Below are 15785 nucleotides of genomic sequence, written 5' to 3'. Positions count from 1 at the left end.
CATAACATCTCGGTGGTAAAATTTAATGTCTCTGGTGTATTTAATTATTGATTTATCGCGCTTTTAGTAGTTTTGAACAGTACCATTACATTGGGAGTGAGTTCCAGCTTGCATGGACAGACGGACGGACGGACGAACAGAGAGACAGTTGAATGGATTTCAACTTTTCTCGTCATCCTGGTTATTTATATCTATATAACGCTATATCTATCTCGACTAGTTTTAGGTGATACGTACAACCGTTAGGTGAACAAAACTATAATACCCTGTAGCAAGAGTATAATTATAAATCGCATACGTCCGACAATCTCGTCTAGTCTCTCTTGTCTGTTCGGGTCAACGGTGTTTGTGATGGACAGCTAACGTGGGTGTCAGCTAACTCCGAACTAACCAAGGTACTACATTTAGTAAAAAATGGTTAATATAGTTTCTACATCCCAAGGTAGAAGACACCTTTAACCGAATGTTAAATTTCTGGATTTTATTTTAGTAATTAAGAACAAAAGGACTATGTGTATTTAATGAAAAGTTGCGTTATACGTTGCGGGCTTCGGTCTCCGGCTACGAACACGTTCAGGATCATAACCCTTAATCAGCAGAATTCTCTTTCTCCGTTTCGGTAGGGCGAGTTCCCATTTGATGTTCACAAAGTAAATATACAGATACGATAAAATATTTTCACATGTTGGCATTTTGTTTGTCGGTATTTCCACTTCTCGGTATTTTGATATAAGTAGCTGTAGTGGTATAGGTTACATAGTGCTGTTTTCTACTTTTGGATCAAAGAACCATGTTAACCATTTTTTTTATTAATATGAAATTTTCTTCTGTCACTTGAGCAAAAGCTCTTACTTCATAATACGTTAATTCTATTTTTGAATAACTTATATATAATATAATTATGTCCCCTTATTGGGGTTTTTTAAATTTTGAAATGTCCATTAAGTTTGTAATTGACATAGTTCCGTGGCGATAATTTGTTATGTTTTACAATTTTTCTAAATGCAAAATACTTGGATTTAAAATTCCAATTTTACCAAATGTTATATTTATCATGTTTTGTAGTTCATGTATAATAAATTGATTTCTTTTTATTTTTTAATAGTGGTATCACCATTAATATTATTTACAGTTTCAGTCAATTCTGTTATTTTAAAAGATTCTGATTTTGTTGTGATTTGTTTATTGTTATTTATAACTTGTTCGCCTAATTTGTCATTAAGTTTTACAAATTTACCATGGTCTGGTGTTCCAGCTATCTATTTCCAAAATGTACCTATTTATTTATTCCCTTTTTCTGCCTAACATAGAAATTTCAGATGACGTTTCTTATGTAGAAATTGTAAGGTTGTCATTAATATTTTGATTATGAAGGTAACTCTCATATATTTTTTTATTTTCTTCTGTCATTATATTCCCAAAATAAGTTAAATTAGTAACGTGAAATAAGTCGTTCCTCATGAATGCAAACATCCCCATTTACAATTAGTACACAGTCTTATCGGGTGCCTACGAGGGCTGTCTGATAAATAACCGACCTAACCATGATGCACGCGACTTTTTCAATTTTTTTTTTTTTATTTTTCTACATAGTCTCCTTGTAACTCCACACACTTTTCCCAGCGCTGCTCCCATCTCTGCAACCCTTCCAAATAGAGTGCTGGAAATGTTCATGCGCTCACGTTTGTGGTCTAGCGTAAGCAAACGCGGCACCCAACGCGCGGACAGCTTTCTCATGCCCAAATCTTGGTTTAATATGTGACAAACACGTTCTTTTGACATCTTCATAATCTCAGCTATTTCCTTAACTTTAATCCGGCGGTCGTCTAGTACCAATTGATGAACTTTAGCGATGTTACCGTTAGTGGTTACAGTTTTTGGACGCCCAGGACGTTCATCATCTTCCAAGCTCCTGCGACCACGTTTAAATTCAGCTGAAAAAAAATTTAATTACAGCTCGATATTCAATTTTTTCCATTTTGGGGAAATCACCGAAATAGACTCACAAAAACGACAGTCAACAGATAATTGCGCAAGATAAATTTCTGAAATTTTGGCGAGTAGCTATTATAATATGCACAATTTGAAGTAGAAACTTTTTTTTCAGATGTGCCGCTAGCTTCACGTTGAGGTCGGTTATTTATCAGACAACCCTCGTATATTATCAGCGGTTGATTAGTGTTGCCAAAAACCTAGTAATAATCATGGCTTTTATTGTATCTTTATAAATTACTTTATATTATATTTAAATAATTATTATATTTCTATTATTAATTATTATTTTGTCCCCTAAATTTTCCTTAATTTACTGTCTTTTACACCTATGTTTTAATTTGCATCTTTGTCCTCTTACTTTTTCATAAATTATTTACCCTTGGTGAAAATGTTTTTATACTCTCGCAACAAAGTTGCTAAGGAGAGTATTATAGTTTTGTTCACATAACGGTTGTTTATAAGTCCTAAAGCTAAAAGAGTCAGATATAGGGTTATATATACCAAAGTGATCAGGGTGACGAGTAGAGTTGAAATCCGGATGTCTGTCTGTCCGTCCGTCCATCTGTCTGTCCGTCCGTGCAAGCTGTAACTTGAGTAAAAATTGAGATATCATGATGAAACTTGGTACACGTATTTCTTGGCTCCGTAAGAAGGTCAGGTTCGAAGATGGGCAAAATCGGGCCACTGCCACGCCCACAAAATGGCGAAAACCGAAAACCTATCAAGTGTCATAACTAAGCCATAAATAAAGATATTAAAGTGAAATTTGGCACAGAGGATCGCATTAGGGAGGGGTATATTTGGACGTAATTTTTTTTGGAAAAGTGGGCGTGGCCCCGCCCCCTACTAAGTTTTTTGTACATATCTCGGAAACTATTATAGCTATGTCAACCAAACTCTACAGAGTCGTTTTCTTCAGGCATTTCCATATACAGTTAAAAAATGGAAGAAATCGGATAATAACCACGCCCACCTCCCATACAAAGGTTATGTTGAAAATCACTAAAAGTGCGTTAACCGACTAACAAAAAACGTCAGAAACACTAAATTTAACGGAAGAAATGGCAGAAGGAAGCTGCACCCAGGTTTTTTTTAGAATTGATAATGGGACCAAATTATGGACCAAAAACCATATCTCAGGAACTACTCAACCGATTCAATGAAATTCGGTACATAATATATTCTTAACACCCTGATGACATGTACGAAATATCGGTTCACAACCAGGCCTTCTTCCAACATAACGCTATTTTGAACTCCATCTGATGCCTTCTCTGTATAATATATACATTAGGAACCAATGATGATAGCAGAATAAAACTTTACACAAATACGGTATTTGAAAAATATGTAAATGACGGATAATGAAATCTCGATTATCACTTTATCATGCGAGAGTATAAAATGTTCGTTGACCATCGAACTTAGCCCTTCCTTACTTATTCGTTTCTACGTTTATTGTGGAATGTTAGCATCTTCTCCTATGCTTGTTTTAAGGTATGTGGTAAATGTGTATACTCTCGCAACCAGTTGCTAAAGAGTAGTATAGTTTTGTTCACCTAACGGTTGTACGTATCACCTAAAATTAAACGAGACAGGTATATAGGGTTAAATATGTAAATGGTCAAGTATGTGGGTTCCTTAGAAAACCAAAAATTACGAGTTCGTAGATGGGCGTAGTCGGATCACTACCACGCCCTCAAATTGCCATTAACCCCAAACTTATAAAGGCCCATAACTAAGCACTATATTAAGATATAAACTGTAATTGGGTACAGAGATTACCAGTAGCAAGGGACACCTGTAGGCAGAAATATTTTAAAAAGTGAACTGTAATTGGGTACAGAGAATACCAGTAGCAAGGGACAAGTGAGCGTGGCCCCGACCTCTAATAAATGGGCATATATCCTAAAATACTTAAGCACAAATCTTATAAGCAATTCTAGGATGGAGTCATGTGTAGACCCCGAAGAAGCTCACGCAAGTGAGGAAAGTTCTCTGATCGCCATTCACTTGGGAGTGGCCAGAAACGATTCTTTTACACATGGCTCAAGCAGCTCACAACTTCCTGTCTTTGATCAAGTATCCTCTGGGTAGCCTAAGAATATCTGTTCGAAGGCGAGCTCAAGTGAGAAGGCGAAACATCCTCTACATAGGGTTGTGCGCTGGGTTTGGGACCCGCCACGTAAAAAGAACCCCCAATGAAAGATTACCAACTGCCTCCGATGAGAGACCCCTTTTGATGACGACCATGGCAAACGAAATAAGAACTAAGATATAAGGGCATGCACCTGGAATGTCCGGACCCTTAATTGGGAAGGGGCCGCTGCCCCGCTGGTTGATGATAAAGGAGCACAAGTTTGGTATTGGATTCGAGGTGGGAGAGACTCCGTCGCCGAGTACTATATAGGTATATATATATACAGGTATTCTCTCCGATGAATGAACGTCTAGCCACAATCCGCATTAAAGCGAGGTTCATCAAGATATCGCTAATTTGCGCCCACGCCCCGACGGAAGAGAAGGACGATGTGACCAAAGATGCCTTTTATGAATTCTTGGAGCACACCTATGAGCGCTGCCCCCTCCATGATGTCAAAATCGTGCTTGGCGACTTTAACGCCAGGGTGGGCAAAGAAGGTATCTTTGGCACTACGGTCGGTAAACTCAGCCTCCATGACGAAACAAATGGGTTGAGGCTGATTGACTTCGCCGGGGCCCGAAATATGGTTATCTGTAGTACTAGATTCCAGCATAAAAAGATTCATCAAGCTACCTGGCTGTCTCCGGATCGAAAAACTACCAACCAGATCGATCATGTTGTGATAGACGGAAGACACGTCTCCAGTGTTTTAGATGTGCGTGCGCTACGAGGTCCTAACAGCGACTCGGACCACTATCTTGTTGCAGCTAAGATTCGCACCCGCCTCTGTGCAGCAAAAAACGCACGTCAACAAACAGAAGGATGGTTCGACGTCGAGAAGCTGCAGTCACAACAGACAGCCGAACGATTTTCTACTCGGCTTGCACTCCTGCTCTCTGAGAGCACTCGTCAACAACTCGGTATAAGGGAACTGTGGGACGGCATTTCAAACTCCTTGCGTACAGCTGCAACCGAAACCATTGGTTTTCGGAAAGAGCAAAAGAACAACTGGTACGATGAGGAGTGCCGTGTCGCAGCGGAGAGAAAACAGACTGTCTACCTTGCAACGTTACGATCGACCACTACACGTGCGGGATGGGATAGATACCGAGAGTTGAAGAGGGAAGCGAGACGCATTTGCAGACAGAAGAAGAAAGAGGCCGAAATGCGTGAGTACGAAGAGCTTGATAAGCTGGCCGACAGGGGTAATGCTCGAAAATTCTACGAAAAATGCGGCGGCTTACAGAAGGTTTCAAGACCGGAGCATACTCTTGTAGAACCCCCAAAGGTGATCTAGTCACTGATGCCCGGAGCATAGTTAAATTATGGAGGGAACACTTCTCCAGCCTGCTGAATGGCAGTGAACGCACAACACCAGGAGAAGGAGAACCCGATTCCCCAATCGATGACGATGGAGCAGACGTTCCTTTACCCGACCATGAATAAGTTCGAATAGCAATTGCCCGCCTGAAAAACAACAAAGCGGCAGGGGCCGACGGATTGCCGGCCGAGCTATTCAAACACGGCGGCGAAGAACTGATAAGGAGCATGCATCAGCTTCTTTGTAAAATATGGTCGGACGAAAGCATGCCCAACGATTGGAATTTAAGTGTGCTATGCCCAATCCATAAAAAAGGAGACCCCACAATCTGCGCCAACTACCGTAAGATAAGCCTCCTCAACATCGCATATAAAGTTCTATCGAGCGTATTGTGTGAAAGTTTAAAGCCCACCGTCAACAAACTGATTGGACTTTATCAGTGTGGCTTTAGACCTGGAAAATCAACAACCGACCAGATATTCAAAAAGACCTGTGAAAGAAAGAATCGACACACATCACCTCTTCGTCGATTTCAAAGCTGCTTTCGACAGCACGAAAGGAGAATTTGGTATCCCCGCAACACTAATACGGCTTAGTAAACTACCGTTGAGCAACACCAAAAGCTCTGTCAGGATCAGGAAGGACCTCTCCGAGCCGTTCGATACCAATCGAGGTTTCAGACAAGGCGACTCCCTATCGTGCGACTTCTTCAACCTGTTTCTGGAGAAAATAGTTCGAGCTGCAGAACTAAATAGAGAAGCTATCATCTTCTATAAGAGTGTACAGCTGCTGGCGTATGCCGATCATATTGATATCATCGGCCTCAACACCCGCGCCGTTAGTTCTGCTTTCTCCAGGCTTGACAAGGAAGCAAAAGAAATGGGTCTGGCAGTGAACGAGGGCAAGACGAAATATCTCCTGTCATCAAACAAACAGTCGTCGCACTCGTGACTTGGCTCTCACGACACTGTTGACAGTTATAACTTTGAAGTTGTAGATAATTTCGTCTATTTAGGAACCAGTATTAACACCACCAAAAATGTCAGCCTGAAAATCCAACGCAGGATTGCTCTTGCCAACAGGTGCTACTTCGGACTGAGTTGGAAATTGAAAAGTAAAGTCACCTCTCGACGAACAAAAGCCAAACTCTATAAGTCACTCATAATTCCCGTCCTGCTATATGGTGCAGAGGCTTGGACGATGGCAGCAACCGATGAGTCGACGTTACGAGTTTTGGAGTGAAAAATTCTGCCAAAGATTTATGGTCCTTTGCGCATTGGCCACGGCGAATATCGCATTCGATGGAACGATGAGCTGTACGAGATATATGACGACATTGGCATAGTTCAGCGAATTAAAAGACAGCGGCTACGCTGGCTAGGTCATGTTGTCCGGATGGATGAAAACACTCCAGCTCTGAAAGTATTCGACGCAGTACCCGCCGGGGGAAGCAGAGGAAGAGGAAGACCTCCACTCCGTTGAAAGGACCAAGTGGAGAAGGACCTGGCTTCGCTTGGAATATCCAATTGGCGCCACGTAGCGAAAAGGAGAAACGACTGGCGCGCTGTTGTTAACTCGGCTATAATCGCGTAAGCGGTGTCTACGCCAATTAAGAAGAAGAAGAAGAAAACTTGGTTCGTTGTCAAGAGTTATGTGTTTTACATCGGAATAGATTTGCAATAGCTCTAACATTTTTTCATCAATGTTAGTTTATTGTCAATTGATTTGAGAAGAACGAATTTCGAGTATTGTGTTGATACAAGTAATAAATTTAATTTCTGAGCATAAAAAATATATTTGTTTTCTTTCTTTCTGCGGTGACATGTGGTGTGAAACATGGCCATTTTCGCCAGATAAAAATTTTGTTTCAATTGCTGCATATTCTTGAATAAATTTGCGAGAGTAGCCTGTCTTGCCTAAAAATCTTCGAAGTTATTGTATTGTTTTCGTTTTTGGAAATTCAAAAATTGTATAAATTTTCTTGGCATTAGTTTTTATTTTGTTTCTTGTCACAATGTAACTCAAAAACTCTACTTCTTCTTTATTAAATGTTGATTTTTCTAATTTCTGAAAACACTATGATATCGTCCATATAGACAAAACAAAATTTTCTGATACAGTCCCTTAAAATGTTGTTCGTTGCAATATTCCAGGAGCATTTTTCAAACCTAACGGCATTCTTAAATAGTCCTCGTATTTTCCTTTGTTTACTGAGAATGCCGTTTTTTCAATACCTTTATCTTTCATTAATATTTGATGGAAGCCCGATTCTAAGACGAATTTTAAAAAATAACTTGACTTCCTTAAATTTGATAAAATTATATAATTGATAATAAATAGTGATTTTTTATGTCTTATATTTTAAGTTTACGTGTGTCATCGTCATTAATTCCTTTATTATCGTTTGCAGACAATGGATATGGATATTGTTTACTCCAATCAGAGGAGTCTGTTGTTGTACAACTGTCAGCCCTTAAATCTGTTCGAAATGAAAAACCTGTATTTATTTCTGAATGAATGTTATTAATTCCTCTATTTGTTTCATATTTCAGTTTATTCAACTTTCTTTCGTTTTCATTTCCTTTTTATTTTCGTTATCACTTTCTAAATGAATATCATATTCAGAAGTATGGCCTCATCATTGATCATCTGCAAATCTCATCACTGAATAACTGCAAAATTTACTTGTAATTTTTTTAAGCTCTTCTAAATTTGAATAAAAATATATTGCCGGTAATTTCGTCGGCTGGCGCTGTAGAACTTCTTTATTCAATAATTTTAATTTTTTCTTTATTTGTTATGTTGGCGGTAATTTCTTCGGCTGCCGCTTTAGGATTATTTTATCCCAAAGTGATTAATATACTTTGGGATAAAATAATCCTTAGTCCTTAGTCCTCTTAGTTTTTTCATAAAAATTTATAAAACATATTTTTTCCTTTTTCCCATTATGGATTAATAATACTTTTTCAAAATCAATTTATGTCTTCACTTTATTTAGAAGATATCTGCTTCTAGTTTATCTAATTCATAGAAGCGTTCTTTGATATTGAATATTTCTTCCTCGTAATAATGAGTTATTGTAGTGAATCCGTTAATAGTTTTTACTCTTTTCTTCATTGTCAACTCTCCCAGATCCTTATTATATTTGATCTAACATAACAGTTAGTTGCACCGGTGTATATCTGATCCTTTGTTGGTATGGAATAGATCGGTTTACGTCCATGGGTTCGGGTCTATTAAAGTTCGTATTGGGATTCCTATTGAAACCTCGATAGAAACTTGTGTTGGGGCTTAGTGCCCTATTTGACGGGAATCGTACATTATTTTGAGTATTGTTGTGATGCAATCGTAAATATTTTGATGGTTTATATTACTTGTATTATTTTCTCGTTGATTTCTAGTGAATTGTAGAGCGAAATTAGCTCGAAGATTGTTAGACTCCCTTTGCTAATGAATTTGGCAAATCTGGTGGAGCCAGTGAAGAAGAATATTAGACAGAGGTGCATTGAAACCAGTTATAAATACTCTCAATGCATTTTGTCTATTTTTGTTGTTCAGTGTCTTTGTCATTGGGGTCCAGTCGTGAAAGTATTGTTTCAAAATATAACACCGTCTCGTGGTTAGAGAGTTCGTCATTTGCGCCTTGAACAATTTTCTTACGAAATATAGTAAGCGTAGCAAAATATCTGCGGCTACCTCGTATATTCAAGTATAGACACATGGTGTTGTTTGCGGTTTCTTACCTTTACTAGGTTTCCCTGTGAATTCTGGCAGGCTATAAGCCTAGCTATCAATGCTTTACTATTTTGGTTTCTTATTGCCATTTTATTAAATTGTTTGATTAAACTGTCAAGGTTGTTTTTTTTTTAAAGAGGTTGGTTACTAATATTATGGAAAAGCTGCCTATTAAGCTTTTCAGTTTTTAATGTTATTTAATAAGTTTATCTATTTTTTTCTTTTAGTTTTGGGGACACTTTGTCCTATTGTGATTTTCTCTACACTTTTCACAGTAATATAAACGTTCGTACCTTAAATTGCCGGGTTTATTTGCCATTAAATATTTTTAAAAATCATCTTACATCTCTTAATATATAAAAACTACGTGTCACGTATTCTCCGGGGTTAACTCTTAAAAAATTGCTTTATTTTCTAAATTCGCGAACAAATGAATATTTCATAATTTTTTTAAATGACAAATATTTGTATGTATCATTTTCGCAATTAAGCCTCAAGTACAATCATTTGGATTCTTTGCTAATGTTCATATATATTATATTTATATTTCTAATTTTAATTAGAAAATATTTTCTTATATTGCTGCACGCCTTCCACTGAAATTGGAAATTGAAATTGCTTTTCCGTACGCCGTTCGGTTGTCTTCTTTTACCTTTGTAGTTTCACCTTTTCGCACTGGTTTCTGTTGAATTTCGAGAATTAAGTCAGATAAACAAATTCGGGGAGGGGTCGCTAAAATTCGTTGTTAGGCGTTATATTATCACTTGTATTGAGTTTGTTTTGTTTAGTTCAATTGCCACTGATATAATAAGCTTAATGTTCATATCTTACTATATGCACTACTAAAGCTTCCATAACCAAATTTGCTCGGCACAAATATTATAATTTTACCACCGAGATGGTATGAGAGGGCTTCACATATCTCGGGACGTAATGGGATAAAATTTTGTACTAATAATTCCTACAAAAAGAAAGCTTACGACCAAAAATTGTTCCAATCCAACCAAACCTGTTCAAGCCTCTACATAGGTAACGAATATGTGGACCCCAGTATCTACAGTTGACTTTTAACCGGAAATATTGATCAATCTGTGAGATATGCAATTGAAATTCAGACAAAATCCTTTCTTGACAATAGTAATTCTGCGTATCAAAAATGAGTTGAATCGGGTCAATACTTCCTTGAGCCCCCATATACCTAATATAGAGATTTTTGAAGCGTTAGGTGGCTTTATGCTGGATATATCGGCCATATTTGAAATATCGCAATGAAAACATGTTTTACTCATAACGGTATATCATTGTGTTTAAAAGAGATAAAATTGGGCGAAAACTTGACCTTGCCCCCATGTAACTATTACAAGGATTTTCGAACATCCACTTGACTTTGTTCCATATGGTTGGTGATTGTATGTAAGGTACCTTAATGAAACCCAGGGAACACTTTTTGAGTATGTGGCATGCTAATAGTATGTCGTATTGGGAAAAATAGAAAAAATCGAGTCGATACTACCCCAACTTACCTTAGCCGAATATTTCGGTCAGTGTATAAGCACTCTAAGCTATTTCCCTGGCATTGATTCCTCCAAGTTACAAGAGTATAAAATGTTCGGTTGGACCCGAACTTAGCCCTTCCTTACTTGTTAAATTTTATTTATTCCGCGTAATCACTTACATATCTATTCAAGTTCAAGTTCAATTGGCAAACTTGCTCCACAAAATTTTATTTTCTGGGGGTGACAGGCGTCTAATTGCGCCCATCTACAATACAAATCTTCTTATGGTTTTAAGGAACTGTAGTATGTTTCATTAATATATCTCACTTTTTAAGCTATCGCAAACGGACGGACATCCAGTGACTCGGAATTTAATTCACAATTCTGATCATTTACATATATATATACTAGGGCGGGTCGATTTAAAAATCGCCCATTGCTCTATGAAAATCATATTCTAGGGATCAAAATAAGAAACTTTGCCAAAGGAACCATACCTCTAAAACGAATTTTGATGTCCCCCAATTTGGGTCGAACTTTTGGGTAGGGGCAAATTTTGAAAAATCCCACTTTGACCCATTTAGAGTGCTCCAATCGAGTCCAAATGTATGACCGACCTCCACTAACTTTGGACGGCCGATTCACCCATGCCAGTGGCACACCCACTGGAACTCCCCTGGGGGGTTCCCCATACAATCATTTCAAAAAATCACCATTTTTGGCCTTTACATGAAAAAATCAGGTACGTAAATGGCTAAGTTTTTTCTTTATTTTTATTTATTTATTTATAATAATATCTATTTTTTCTCTTAAGAAATTTATTTAGTCAGAACATATGTAAGTGAAAAAATTAATTTAAGTGAGTTATAGAAAATAAACTAAAAAAAATTATTGTTTGAAGTCTTTTTTACTTTGAAGTCTGGGCAATTTCGCAAGGCTCTCTAATGTCGTCGCCATAACAGCCTCTACATTTTCCGGTATAACCCGTTTGGAAACGCTAGCTAGCAATTGAACATGTCGTACCGTTCCTTGTATGTGTGATGGAATTTTCGGATCATTAAATGATGGATTATCTTGATTTAAATATTCTTTCATTGTATCATACGGAATGCTTCGCGTGAATGGTGGTTCAAATACGATATTTATATCATTCAAATTGATCATTTCCGTATAACTTGTGCAATTAAAGTTTATATCTGTTTTTTTATAAACTCTAAGTTCCATTGGCTCGTCAAGATCGGTTCGATAGCGTAGAATTTTCTTGATGGCACAGTCGCGCTTTTCTTTCCTATCATCAAACAACATTGATAACAAAATATTTTCCGAATGCGCATAATATGAATTATCCTTAATTACTTGATTGACAATTTTGCGTAAACGAGGTTCTAGAAATCGTGACCAACCAATGAACTTGAAGAATAATGCACTGCCGTACACGACAGAGCAGTAATACTTGATATTGAAGTACATTGGCACATAACATTTAATTATAAATTCAACCAGAATTCTTAAATTTGCATCTGGATTTTCCGTTGTCACATATAATCGCAATAATCTAGCGGCCTTGGTGAGCCACCGAGAATGTACAATTTTCCCTGGTTTGATGATAGCCAGATCCACCGGAACCACACCGCTAGAAATTGCATGGGCCATGTCGTATAAGTACTTCGAATCGGTGGAAAATTCTTTTTTTTTCTGGAGCGGAGGGCATATTTTGCAACTCAATTTTCTGGAAGCCGTCCACCACCTAAAAATATATAATAATAAGATAATTAAAAATGGTTGACAATTATAATAAATGAGTGATAGCAATAACTTACCGGTAGAGTTTCACAAGTTTCGATTTGACGGCTCAGTTTTCCGGTTGCCGATCTTGGTCCAGTGCTGGTTGATTTATCCAAAGCTTCAAACAAATGCCGAAACGGAAGTTCGTTGAAGTGTACATAGAAGGCAAACAAACCAATGCAATGGTCTTTTTAACAGCAATTCGAATCGTCGTACGATACCACCATGTGGGCCAGTGTTTGTTGGCTCACCGTCAGTGCATATTCCAATTAATGTATCCAGTGATATATTTTTATCGTTGACAAAACCATTTAATTTGGTAGTTTTGTATTCAGCGGTTTCATGTTCCAGTCTTACGTAACCAATCAATTCAGAATTGGGTTCTCTCAAAATAACAAGATGAGGTTCTTTTATCATCCTAGTATGATACTTCTCATCAATTTTATCTATCGTTAAAGTATCATCTTTTCTTCCATCGAATGAACACGCTAACAAATTGGTATCATCTAACCGTTTGCGAAGCACTTCTTGTCTGCATTTCTCTTTTTCTCTGCAAACTTTCGATTTATCCATGATGAGAGGTTTCCCATGCTTATCTTTAATTTTAAAATCTTGCAAAAGAGCGGTTCCCAATGCTGATGCTACTCTGTCAGGCACACCACATCTGTCACATACCAAGGCAAAGTTAAAACAATCGTATCTCTCTGTGTATTGTGAACTTGCGCTTCTATCCATATCTTCTTGAACCGGTGGTGACGTTGCTCCTTGCTCTTCAGTTTCCATCATAAATGCATTCATTGTTAGTCTTCTCTGATTATGTTGATCGTGCATGAACTCTTTGAGGCGTTCGGGAACCCAGCCGCATGCGCATGGAGCTGCCTTCAAATCGCATTTACATGTTCCAATGTAAAAAATTGTTTTCAGAGATTTTACATACTCTGTAAGTTGTTGGGTGTTGTTTCTTCTCTTGATTTATCTTGATACTTGCCAAGAAATTTATTCAATTTATTACATACACTTTTTTCAGCATTATTTCCATACCAAGTTTTTCCCAAATTCCAATCAACTTATCTTGTACTTGAATAGTGAATGATTTATGGGAAAACTTTTTTTGTTCTGTTTTAGCAAGTTCGCTTAAGTAAAAATAATATCTCATACCAAAAACAGTAACATCATGCTTGGGTATATGACTCATTGGGTTTTCGATAGTTGTTGATGTAGTTGCTTCATCTTGCGGTGTAGAGGATGGTGGATTCATTGTTAACTTTTTGATTTGGAATGGTCACTTCACTTATTATTTTTTTTGAAATACCACAGTGGTTATTGCTTTAGTTCTCCTCACTTTCAGAGGTCATAAGAATGAAATGGTAATTTCAATTCTATTTCAAAATTTGCCCCTACCCAAAATTTCGACCCGTTCGGTGAACAAAGTTGTTATACTCTCTGTTTTAATAAGTTTTCAGAGTAAATTGAAATTTGAGGAATGTACTGCGAACCGTGGTGTATTGTGTTGCGAGAGTGTCAAAAGAAGAAATGGGTATGACATTTATCAAGCCGACTTTCAGCAAACCATATGATCACCACATCCTTATCCTTCTACCTTGATGGAAAATGTATGATTATAAATAACCAATTTAAACTTCTTGTAGATTAGAACATTTGCCTAATGCCATATCACAAAAAATTATATGGAATCGTCTTTCATAAAATAAAATTGAGTGTTTAGTTCCTTTTGAACATAGCCCTTTCATACTTGCTGATACGTATTCACATTCGCAGGCACTTACTTTAATTTCGAAGACACACTCGAATTTCTATTAAGTCAAAAATCGATATGTGAGGAACGTAAATAAAAAAATTTAAACAATTACAAAAAATATTTGTATAACTTTTTAGTAAACAAAATGTTCCTACGCGTTTGTCAAATGGTAAAATATTAAATGACATCTTCACCGATGCATAGTCGCGTAAAGTGATTGGTTTAATAATTATTACAAATAATTATCAGCAATTCACGAAATAAGTTTAAGCCAATATCAATATAAATATACTCATATCACTGTCGTCAACATGGTAAGGTTTTTGTTTTTGATATCGCTTAAAAATGCAATGAACAAATGTCACTATTTAAGCTGTCTCTCATTTTACAAGTCAGGTGACTGTCCACACAGCGACCAATTTCAGCATCGTTTAAAATTATGGGATAAAACACATATGCTATCTACCTATGACAATTACTTAAGCATTGTCAATGAATTAAAAAACGAATTAACGTTCATCTCGAGACAACTGGCTATGGTACAAAAAGAGTTTTGTGAATCATCCGAACATGATGAGGATCGCTGCACAAAGCTTGAATCTTCGCTCAAAACATTGGAATCCCAAAACGACTTACTGCAGCATGCATTGGAACAAGTTGCACACGACAATCATAAACACTGTTATGAACTTATCCAGAGTGTCCGAAAAATATTTTTGCTAACGATTTATATTTAATATAAATGGAATAAATTCTTTCACTTGCAGAACGAAGATCTTCGATGCCAGGTACAGCAACTGCAGGGTACTATTTTGGAAAAAGAGCAATGTATAGGAAAGCTAAATAGTATGCTGGACCAACTGCGATACGAACAACAATGTTCTAACGACTGTTGTCTTAAAGCTAAAGACAAGGAAATACGAGAGTTGTGTCAGAAGTTGGAACAGGCGAATAAGAAAGTTGAATCACTTGTATGTGAACTAGAACAAAGCCAAAAGCAGGAGCGGTTTTTGCTTTGCGAAACTCGTAAACTGAACGAAGAATTAAATGACAGTAAACGGAAACACGGTGAGAATTCCAAAAATATACACATTAACATATATGTATGTATGTATCCGCTGTAGTATGAATTTATAGAAGGAAACTTTAGTATACCATTCCAAGATTTTAGGGTTAAAATGGGTATGGTTGGATAGAGGATCATTCAGTGTGCAACCGTTTTGTTATTGTGTGAATAAATATAATTCAACAATAAGTAAAATATTGAATTAAAGCTATTTTGGCACTATATTATCTGAAATAGTTACATGTGTACAAACGAATTAGTGATGTGTTAGAGTATATAAAAATGAACAATATAAATGTGAAATACATTTTAAATTGAAAAAATGCGTGCTTCAGATAGTTGACATTTTCAGCGTTAAATGCAAATATCTCAAAAATTATAGGTTTCCGATGATAATTATATATATTCTTAATCTTCTCTATCCAACCCAATGGTTGTCTGTCTGCCCAAACGATAACTCGCACACAATTGAGAAACTTTCAAAG

At 36.9% G+C, this 15785-nt stretch overlaps 1 protein-coding gene across 2 annotated transcripts in view; it reads left to right on the top strand.

Annotated features, from left to right (window-relative positions):
* LOC120768146 (polyamine-modulated factor 1-binding protein 1) overlaps nucleotides 1–15785 on the top strand; it is a 449193-nt gene that overhangs the window by 352070 nt on the left and 81338 nt on the right. For both annotated transcript variants that reach the window (XM_040094707.1, XM_040094706.1), the window contains one exon: nucleotides 15002–15302. In XM_040094707.1, coding sequence (XP_039950641.1) covers nucleotides 15002–15302 — 301 coding nt within the window. The remainder of the gene's footprint in view (nucleotides 1–15001; nucleotides 15303–15785) is intronic.

The sequence above is a fragment of the Bactrocera tryoni genome, chromosome 2, assembly GCF_016617805.1.
Source record: "Bactrocera tryoni isolate S06 chromosome 2, CSIRO_BtryS06_freeze2, whole genome shotgun sequence".
NCBI classification, from domain to species: domain Eukaryota; kingdom Metazoa; phylum Arthropoda; class Insecta; order Diptera; family Tephritidae; genus Bactrocera; species Bactrocera tryoni.
The sequence above is the reverse complement of the archived record's forward strand: the minus strand, read 5'-3'. Positions and strand labels throughout refer to the sequence as shown.